This window comes from Paracoccidioides brasiliensis (genome assembly GCF_000150735.1).
Source record: "Paracoccidioides brasiliensis Pb18 unplaced genomic scaffold supercont2.7, whole genome shotgun sequence".
Lineage (NCBI taxonomy): Eukaryota > Fungi > Ascomycota > Eurotiomycetes > Onygenales > Ajellomycetaceae > Paracoccidioides > Paracoccidioides brasiliensis.
In genome coordinates, this window is record NW_011371364.1 from 951,581 (window position 1) to 962,164 (window position 10,584).

The 10,584-nt window shown below is 50.5% G+C and overlaps 3 protein-coding genes across 3 annotated transcripts; all 3 read left to right on the forward strand.

Moving 5' to 3' along the window:
• Nucleotides 1–397: 397 nt before the first annotated feature.
• Nucleotides 398–5,330, forward strand: PADG_12014 (uncharacterized protein; the record flags this gene model as incomplete). Its single annotated transcript, XM_010763301.1, has 5 exons — nt 398–2,106; nt 2,238–2,577; nt 2,765–4,209; nt 4,286–4,388; nt 4,461–5,330. The coding sequence occupies 5 exons, from the start codon at nt 398–400 to the stop codon at nt 5,328–5,330; spliced, it is 4,467 nt and encodes a 1,488-aa protein (XP_010761603.1).
• A 501-nt stretch (nt 5,331–5,831) lies between these two features.
• Nucleotides 5,832–6,667, forward strand: PADG_12015 (uncharacterized protein; the record flags this gene model as incomplete). Its single annotated transcript, XM_010763302.1, has 3 exons — nt 5,832–5,865; nt 5,987–6,250; nt 6,330–6,667. The coding sequence occupies 3 exons, from the start codon at nt 5,832–5,834 to the stop codon at nt 6,665–6,667; spliced, it is 636 nt and encodes a 211-aa protein (XP_010761604.1).
• Nucleotides 6,668–6,718: 51 nt separating this feature from the next.
• PADG_12016 (uncharacterized protein) lies at nt 6,719–7,875 on the forward strand (the record flags this gene model as incomplete). Its single annotated transcript, XM_010763303.1, has 2 exons — nt 6,719–6,818; nt 6,920–7,875. 2 exons carry the CDS (start codon nt 6,719–6,721, stop codon nt 7,873–7,875), a joined length of 1,056 nt encoding a protein of 351 aa, XP_010761605.1.
• Between the last annotated feature and the right edge of the window lie 2,709 nt (nt 7,876–10,584).

The following is a 10,584-nucleotide window of genomic DNA, read 5'->3' on the forward strand; positions in this document are numbered from 1 at the left end:
TTGGGATGTTCCAGCTGATAATGTGAAACCAGCTGCCCTCAACACCCATCCCTATGCATTCAATTGGCAGGACCAGATTCGGGCTGCTTAGACCTAGAGGCTGGAGAGGCTGCCCCAGTCTTTGCAATACCCAAGAGCGCCTTGGAACACTTTTTTCCCCGGGGCGATTTATACCTCTCCGGCCCTTCAAGTAGTTGGCAAACACCACATCTCTTGCGTCTCACAGTTCCAGGTTGTAATCCTAGTATATTGAACTACCTCGTTCTTTTTCTATTATACCCATATATATACATATATATATATATATACAGATATATATATATATATATATATCTGTATATTTCTCTTTCAATCTTTATAAGGCTGTGTCTGATATCAACTCTCTCCCCGAGAACAAATGGCGGGCGATTCGCCGCATTCTTCAGGTCACGAAGATCCAGAATACCTTCCGGATGAGAAGGATCATGATTACAATGACGATGAAGATGAATCACGCCATGGTGATTCTTCTTCGAACGAGGACACCAGGTTTAATCTCATTCGATCATTAACCAGAGACCCGAATACAGAGCTCTCGAGAATAGCCTCCGTCTTCTCCCATGCCGACGAGCATTCCACTGCTACTGACTCCCTAGCACGGATAGACACCCTTGCTGGCCTCCAACTCGGAGATGCCGTGCTGAATCCATCCAGCCCGCAGTTCGACTTCTACAAATGGGCCCGCATGCTGATGAAGCTGATGGAGGAGGATGGCCTCAAGAGACGACGGACCGGCATCACCTTCAGGAACCTGAGTGTCTATGGTTCCGGGCCCGCGCTGCAGTTGCAAAGCACCGTCTCCACACCGATCATGGCGCTCTTCCGGTTCCAAGAGACTTTTGGGGTGGGGCGGAGGACACAGAAGCGCATCTTAAATAACTTCAATGGAGCGCTGAGGGAGGGGGAGATGCTTGTCGTGCTTGGGAGGCCCGGGAGCGGATGCAGTACCTTTCTCAAGACCATCTGCGGAGAAACACATGGGCTTGAGCTGGAGAGGGAGGCCTCGGTTCAATACAACGGTATTCCCCAGACGACGTTCAAGAAGGAATTTCGCGGCGAAGCTGTGTACAGTGCCGAGGATGAGAAGCATTTCCCCCATCTTACCGTTGGTCAGACATTGGAGTTTGCTGCCGCTTGTCGGACTCCCTCGGCAAGAGTGATGGGCATGGCGAGGAAGGAGTTCTCTCACCATATTGCAAGGGTGGTCATGGCCATTTTCGGCTTGAGCCATACCGCCAACACCAAAGTCGGTGACGACTACGTCCGAGGCGTCAGTGGCGGCGAACGCAAACGTGTCAGCATTGCGGAGCTCGGGCTCTCTGGCGCCCCGGTAATCTGCTGGGACAATTCAACCCGGGGGCTCGACTCAGCGACAGCTCTTGAGTTTACCAGGGCCCTGCGAGTCGCCTCCGATGTCATGGGAGCCACACAGGCCGTGGCCATCTACCAGGCCAGCCAGGCAATCTACGACCTGTTTGACAAAGCTGTTGTTCTCTACGACGGGCGCCAGATCTACTACGGCCCTGCTAACTCCGCCAAGAAGTATTTCGAAGACATGGGCTGGTATTGCCCGCCCCGCCAGACAACTGGCGATTTCCTCACCTCCATTACCAACCCGATGGAGCGGAGAGTCAGGGAAGGGTTTGAATCCAAAGTTCCCCGAACCGCTCATGAGTTTGAGACGTATTGGCGCAACTCGCTGCAATTCAAGGACGTGCTGGCTGAAATTGAACAGTGCGAGCACGAACATCCCGTTGGCGGGCCGGCGCTGGGAGAATTGCGCGAGGCCCACAACCAGGCGCAGGCAAAGCACGTTCGCCCGAAATCACCGTACACCATAACCATACCTATGCAGGTGAAGCTGTGTACCACCCGTGCCTACCAGCGCCTGTGGAATGATAAAGCATCGACGATTTCCAGGGTGATGGCGCAGCTGATCATGTCTTTGATTATCGGCTCGCTCTACTTTAACACGCCCCAAGTTACCAGCAGTTTTTTCTCGAAGGGTTCGGTTTTGTTCTTTGCTATTCTGCTCAATGCATTGCTTTCTATTTCGGAAATTAATACGTAAGTTTGTGCATGCTGGCTCAAAAAAAAAAAAAAAAAAAAAAAAAAAAAAAAGGGCTACTGACAGAATCTTTGCAGGCTTTGTAAGGTCTTTCCCAACCTGGTCTTTCATCTTGCAGTCACTAACACAGCAAAGACTCCCAACGCCCGATCGTCTCCAAACACGTATCGTACGCCTTATACTATTCCTGTGTCGAAGCTTTTGCAGGGATCGTCTCCGATATCCCCATAAAGTTGATAACCAGCACCGTCTTCAACATAATCATCTACTTCCTCGGAGACTTGCGACGGCAGGCGGATCATTTCTTCATTTTCTTCCTTTTCACTTTCATCACCATGTTAACTATGTCTGCAATATTCCGGACGCTTGCCGCTGCGACGAAGACAATTTCCCAGGCTCTCGCATTCGCGGGAGTCATGGTTTTGGCTATTGTCATATATACGGGTTTTCACAATTCAGCGGTCATATATGTAGGTGTCTCTCTCCGCTTAATGGTTCTGGTATCTTGCTCGTTTTCTTGAATGGTGATATTATACTAAAATCCCCTGTGACAGGCACCCATGGATGGAATGGATAAGCTGGATTAATCCTGTGGCATATGCATTCGAAGCTATCCTGGTAAACGAAGTACATAGCCAACGCTACGCATGTGCACAGATTGTTCCGCCATATGGAGAAGGAATGAACTTCCAGTGCCCAATCGCCGGGGCGGTGCCAGGCGAGAGATCGGTGTCCGGCGACGCTTGGGTAGAATCGCAATATGGCTACAAGTACTCCCATATCTGGCGGAATCTCGGCTTCATCTTCGCATTCCAGGTCTTTTTCTACGTGCTGTATCTTACCGCGACGCAGCTGAACACCGCCTCAGCCTCGACCGCAGAATTTCTTGTTTTCCGTCGCGGTAATGTTCCGAAATATATGCTGAAACAAAACGATGAAGAGAATGACAAAGCAGCTCCTCCTGCTGCAGCTGCAGCTGCTGGGGCTAATTCCAAGAACGAAGAAGATAAAACCAACGTCCTTCCCCCCCAGACTGACGTTTTCACATGGAGGAATGTAACTTATGACATCACGATTAAGGGAGAGGATAGAAGGATCCTTGACCACGTTTCTGGTTGGGTTCGACCCGGTACACTTACAGCACTGATGGGCGTCTCTGGAGCTGGCAAAACTACCCTGCTCGACGTGCTTGCGCAACGCATTTCTTTCGGAGTTGTCACGGGGGATATGTTTGTCAATGGAAAGCCCCTGGACCTATCCTTCCAGCGCAAAACTGGCTACTGTCAACAGCAAGATCTACATCTCGAAACAAGCACGGTCCGCGAGGCACTGCGCTTTTCAGCAATGTTAAGACAGCCACAGAGCGTTTCCAAGCAGGAAAAATACGAGTTTGTTGAAGACGTGATTAAGATGTTGAACATGGAGGATTTTGCGGAAGCGGTTGTTGGTAGCCCTGGTGAAGGACTCAATGTTGAGCAGCGGAAACTCCTCACTATCGGGGTTGAACTGGCTGCAAAACCGCAACTACTGCTCTTCCTTGACGAACCGACTTCTGGCCTTGACTCACAAAGTGCTTGGGCGATTGTTACTTTTCTCCGGAAGCTTGCTGACCATGGCCAAGCTGTGCTCTCCACGATCCACCAGCCGTCCGCGGTGTTGTTTCAAGAGTTCGATAGACTGCTGTTGCTGGCAAAAGGTGGAAAGACGGTCTATTTTGGCGAAATCGGGAAGAACTCTGAGACCATGCTCAATTACTTCGCGGCCCATGGTGCTGAGCGCTGCCGTCCCGACGAGAATCCAGCAGAATACATGCTGAACGTTGTGGGGGCAGGTCCTAGTGGTAAATCGACGCAGGATTGGGCGGCGGTGTGGAATAACAGTCAAGAAGCGAAGCAGGTCCAGGACGAATTGGATCGTATACATGCGGAGAAGGCAGAGAAACACGATCCTACGGCTGATCAACAGGCCGTGACACAGGAGTTTGCGATGCCCATGACTTCGCAGATCTACTACGTTACGTTTCGAGTTTTCCAACAATACTGGCGAACGCCGACATACATCTGGGGAAAGTTCTTGTTGGGCTTCATGTCTGCCGTCTTCATGTAAGTGGATCTATCTCCCTTTACGAGAGGTTTTTATGGAGTAGCGAGCGGCTCTGTGTATTAATATTTGCCACAGAGGATTCTCATTCTATAAACAAAACTCTTCGTCCTCGGGGCTTCAAAATACGCTCTTCGCGATATTCATGTTGACAACAATCTTCACGAGTTTGGTCCAGCAGGTATGCAGTAATCAATTTAGCAATCGCCCTGCTGACAAAAAAAAAAAAAAAAAAACTAACATCGTTGCCCAGATTATGCCCCGATTCGTCACCCAACGCTCCCTCTTCGAAGTCCGCGAACGTCCATCACGAACCTACGGCTGGAAAGCCTTCCTCCTCGCAAACATCATAGTCGAAATCCCCTACCAAATCCTCCTAGGCATTGTAGTCTGGGCATCCCTATACTTCCCGGTCTTCGGCAAGAACCAAACTTCAGAGCAGCAGGGCACATTCCTCATCTACTCCGTCCAATTCATGATATTCGCCTCCACCTTCGCCCACATGGTAATCGCCGGCCTTCCCGATGCAGAAACCGCCGGGCACATCGCCACAACCCTCTTCAGCTTGTCCCTCACTTTCAACGGCGTCATGCAGCCTCCCCGCGCTCTCCCCGGCTTCTGGATCTTCATGTGGCGCGTCTCGCCGTTGACCTACACCGTGGGTGGCCTGGCCGCCACGGGCCTCCATAACCGCATCGTCAACTGCGCCGAGAACGAGTTCGCCATCTTCAATCCGCCCAGCGGCGCCACGTGCGGACAGTATCTGGCGGAGTTCTTCGCTGCGGGTGCCCAGGGCCAACTGGAAGACCCGAACGCAACACAGGGATGCAGGTATTGCTCTTTGAGAAATGCAGACCAGTTCCTTGCCCGCTCGGAGGTATTCTGGTCACAGCGCTGGCGCAATTTCGGGCTCGGTTGGGCGTATATTGGGTTTAACGTGTTTGCGGCTGTCGCGCTGTACTACATGCTCCGGGTGCGAACTTCGACGGGCAAGACTCGGAAACGGGCTAGTTTGGTGAAGCATTATGTGCGGTGGGTTGGGGGTTGGGTGCGGGCGTTGTTTACGACGAGGATTGAGAAGACGCCCGAGGAAAAGATTCATGTGAATGATAGGATTCTTTGAGGGGGAAGGGAGGGAAGTGCTGGGGAGGGCCAACAGAGGTGGGGGTTGAGGACTGTGGAATGTATCATTCATTCAAATAAAAGTATTATTATAAGTATTGTTTCAAGGGTTTGGTTTGGGGTTTTCTTGTATTTTTATTTTTATTTTTATTTTTATTTTTATTTTTAAACATGTCATCTAGCCATGTATTATTCCCATTTCCTTTGAATCACCTCGTCTACTTTTGTTCTGAGCAGCCACGGCTGCTAATAACTTAGACTTTGGCTTGATGTCGATTTCCCGAGGACTCGCAGTGTAGATTAGCGACCCGATTGCCGAAGTCCCGGCTTCGATAAAACAACCGAGAATCACAGATTTCAGTTCATTCTCTCTGTTCAGCAAAGGTTGGGCGACTTTCCAGGCGCAGAGAATAACGATATTGATCTTTAGGGTCTGGTTTTGCGCGTATTTATTTCTCACTTCCCAAGGGAGGTTTTTTGCCTGTAGTTAAACGCCGAGGAAATGTTGTTCAAGTCAAAACATCCGGATGTCGAGGGTAAGTTTACGATGCGCTCGCTTCCTTTAACCAGTCACCACCCGTCCGTCCCCCTTCATCCTAGATGAATATCCAGTTCAACTATTTGCGTCTGCTGCTAACTAGCAGATCCAACGCGTAGTTCCTGAAGACATCACCGTCTGGCATTGGCTCTTCGAATCCCCAGAATTTTCCGTTCTTCACAAACTAAAGCCGAGCGAGTTGGCCGGGTACACCAATGCTGCGACCAAAGAGCGGGTCAACTGGGCCCAAGTAAAGGAACTTGCAACGTATGTGAGCACCGCATTGGTGAAGAAATACGGCATGAAAGAGGAGGATACGATATCGCTTTTCAGCCAGAATACAATCTGGTATCCTGTGGCTATGTTTGCCGGGATCAGGGCCGGTACGTCTTCCAGAGGTCCGTTTCCATAGTTATTCGCATATGGGACTGACGATATTGGGTGTGCCATTGTACCATACAGGCGGCAAGGTGGCGGGAGCGTCTCCGGCATACAACGTTGAGGAGATGTCATACGCGCTCCAAAAGGCCGAGACGAAATTCCTCATGACAGGCCCAAATTCATTAGAGGTTGCCGTAGCTGCTGCTAAGAATGCTGGCATTCCGCAGGAGCATGTTTTCCTGCTCGAAGGGGAGGCCGACGGCTTCACCACATTTAAGGATCTTCAGAGGATCGGGAAGAGCCATGGCGAGCAAGGCCAGATTCCACCGCATTCGGTTCCCGAGAGGGAAGACGAACAAGGATCTTTGCGGGTTTTTGAACTTTTCCAGCGGGAACAACTGGATTGCCGAAAGCTGTGAGTTATATATATATATGGTTGAGCTGCCTCTGCTAACTCTTCGTCATAGGTTATGCTCTCGCACCACAATGTAATAGCCCAATGCTTGCAAATGAAGACCATCACCCCCCCTGGATCAAAAACCTTTCTTGGAGCCCTGCCGCTGTTCCATAGTAAGCCAGCCCTCTTGCAGATACATGCATAGTAGATTTGGCGCTGGTCGCCCTGTTGATTTGATACTAACATCCCCAATTCCGCAATCCGCACTTGACAGTCACGGGCCTGATCCGATTCTGCAACAACCCAGTGCATCAAAACGACGAAGTAATTCTCCTCCCGCAGTTTACAATGGAACTCACCCTCAAATCCGTCGTCGAATACCAAATCACCGAACTCATCCTCGTCCCACCAATCGTCATCCGCTTCACCCAAGACAAAATCGTAGACCAGTATGACCTATCCAGCGTAAAGCGCATATCCTGTGGCGCGGCACCGCTTAGCAGAGAAGTTATTCGATTGCTTGCTAAGCGATTTCCCGATGCAGGATTTAAACAGGGGTACGGCATGACGGAGTCATGCGGCTGTCTCTCGTCGCACTCTGAAAGGTTCTCTAGCTATGACTATGCGGCGACGGTAGGCGACTTGATCCCGTCTACCGAAATCAAAATTGTCAACGACCAAGGGAACGAACTGGGATACAATAAACCGGGTGAAATTCTCGCCAAGGGCCCGCAAATCGCAATGGGATATCTGAGAAATGAGGGCGCGACAGCTGAGTCCTTTGACCCGGATGGCTTTTTACACACAGGAGATATTGGCAGCATGAATGAGGAGGGGCTTCTCTCGATAGTTGATCGGATCAAGGAAATGATCAAAGTGAAAGGAATCGCCGTTGCGCCGGCGGAACTGGAGGATCTGCTCCTGGGCCACCCGAATGTATCTGACGTTGCTGTTGTCGGCAAACAAGACGACTATGCAGGTGAACGGCCAAAGGCACACGTTGTCCTGAAACAGGGCGTGGAGAAATCCGAGGCAGTTGGTCGGGAGCTGATACAGTATGTCAAGGAGAGGAAGGTTAGGTTTAAATGGGTGAAAGAGATCGAGTTTACGGATTCCGTGCCGAAGAGCGCCAGTGGGAAGATTTTGCGACGAGTGCTAAAGGAAAGGGAGAGGAGTGGGTTGAGAGGGTTTGTAGTCCGCGAGAACAAAAAGGCGAGGGCGAGATTGTGAGCTGTAGATCCGGCGAGGGATGTTGGCCTTTCCGGGTATCTGTTGATTGGTATTTATATCTAGAATTGGTATTTATATCTAGAATGCTCCGCTGCTTGATGCATATTTGAAGCGCGTCTTGATGTTTGTGATACCCGGAGTGATATGATACCATTGTGATGAGCTTGTCAACTGGTTAACTATACTCTTCAGGGGGACGGATTAGGGCAAGATGTAGAAAAAGAAAGGGATCAATTCTCTTACAAATTATAACGGCGCCGCCTCTCCTGTTTTTGGTACATACTTTCACGAACCACATCCCCTAACAGCATTAAACATGGGAAGTTAAAGCTTTGCTGCCTCAGGGGCATCCGCGCCATACGACACATACGTATATATATATATATATACCCTTACGATACAGCGCTGACTGGGAGCGCGAGAGCAATTTGGACGTAAAAGTTGCAGATGTGACAGCACTTAATCTGTCTACTGTTAGAGTGAGGTACTGACGCTGATTTGAAACCGCGGATGGAATATAAAATAATGATAATGATATGATAATATGATAATATGATAATATGATAATATGATAATATGATAATATGATAATATGATAATATGATAATAGTGGATCTCGGGCGCTTATTTAAGCTTAATTTGCCAGGTGGGTCCACGTTGTTGCTCTAAATAAATAAAGTTGACTTGCTGTTGATAACCAACCGATTCACCAAAAACCCAACCCAGCGGAGCGGACTCGATGCGGAATATTGCAAATTAACGAGATTTAGCTTGAGCTATGCGCTCTCGCTCCCAGCAGCAAACAGTTTTCGAATTATGAACCCCAGGCTCGGAGCAGCTTGTTCTCTCCTGCTCAAGCACGTTGCAACTGCTGCAGTCGTACAGGCTGAGCAGTGAGCAGTGAGATGATAGCGGGCTCTGTTAAATCCTGTATACGTTGAATTCAACGGTGGGCAGAGCCGGGCGGGGATAGCGGATCCTGGAATACCCTGATATGTGTTTTTCTATATGTTTGGATCCATAGTCGTTGATTGAATTTAAACTAGTTCTCATCAAGTAGAAACTATCAAAAATAACATACTGTGAAGTAAAACGATGATCACTTTACATTCTTCAAACACACTGATCAAAGAGCTGACCATCATTTGGTTGGATTCGAAATTCTCTGAAAGTAGCAAAATCTCTTCAGCATCAGCTATCAATAAATGTCACACGGACAGTTCAACTCTTCAATTAGCTGTATGAAGTATGGAGAGCATTGAACATGCACACAGCTTCAGCAGCTGAGATTATTTCCTGCTTCTAATAGCAGATATATTGCGAGTTCGATTCTTTCCTCTTCTATAGATTGTGAACTGATCTTTTCCACACTTGCGAATTTTATGCGCCTGTGGATTAGCTACGTGACTGCGCAACCCCCCCCCCCCCCCCCCCCCCCCTTCTGTGAGATCGGACATGAACCCGCTCAGCCCCAGGAACGGCACTTGGAGGAAATGCACACAGCAGCGATAATAAGATGCGGATTCGTGCCTTCATTGGAAAACGACGATCTCACTCTTCACTCTTTATATCCGTGCGTTGCGGTAATACTCACCGGATGTTGAAAATACCCTGAAAAACCACGGCTGAACCCCCGCCACTCTCTAAATAAATGAAAAAAGAAAGAAAGAAAGAAAGAAAGAAAGAAATAATAAATCCCTCCCCTTTCGGAGTTCTCAGTCCCAAATCCTCTCCCCCCATGTCAGTAGTAATCAATCAATCAATCCAACCCCCTTGACTTCTCCCTCTCTCCCACGCTTCTCCCTACCGACCACAACCTCCCTCCCCGCCCTATCAGCCCCCAGCCACAAAACATCTGGCCGACTATAATGCCCCACCACATCCAAAAACCCCCTATTCGTCACAATCCTCTCCAGATCCAAATCGGCAAACACAATGCCCTCCACCGCGGCATCGCCGTTCCCAAGCGCCGTGGTCAGCCTCCTCCCATCCGGGCCAATAGCCGCACTGTGCCCACCGCCCGGCTCCTGGAAGAGCAGGCCGCCTTTGGTCCTCAACGTCTCCACCCCCTGCTCCCCACACACAGCCGTGCAATGCAGCACAAAGGAGCCCCCCTCGACCGCACACGTCTGGCTGAGGCCCATGACTCCCTCGGCGCTCATGCTCCACAGGCCCTCGCCATCGACGCCCGCATGCGGATCCACGGGAGGCCACATGGAGACATGCACGGCCGCGCCCAGAGAAAACGCATGGTACTTCAGAAGCGGCTGCGCGTGCTCCCAGCACGACAACATGCCGACCTTCACGGCGCCGATCGGCTGTCCGAAATCGACAGCCGCGACGTTGGACAGGTTGTCCAGGCCGATGGTGGCGTCGTTGTTCCCGTCGCCGAAGACGGTGCGCTCCATGTGTGTGGGTTTCAGCTTGCGGCGGTGCAGGAGCACTTCGCCCTCGGGGGAGATGAGGCATTGGGCGATGTAGAGGGAGTGGGAGGGAGTTGCTTCGGAGAAACCGAGAGCGACGGCGATGGAATGGCGTTTTGCGGCGGCTTGGACGGTGAGGAGTTGCAGGGATGGGGTGGGGTGGGAGGCGGAGGGAGTTTTGGATATAGCGGGTGTTCATGGCTGGGTCGACGGGGCGATTCCTACCTTGGTTTGATTCAGCGGCTGATGGTGCCCGTGAGCCGTGGGGGGGGGGGGGGGGGGGGGG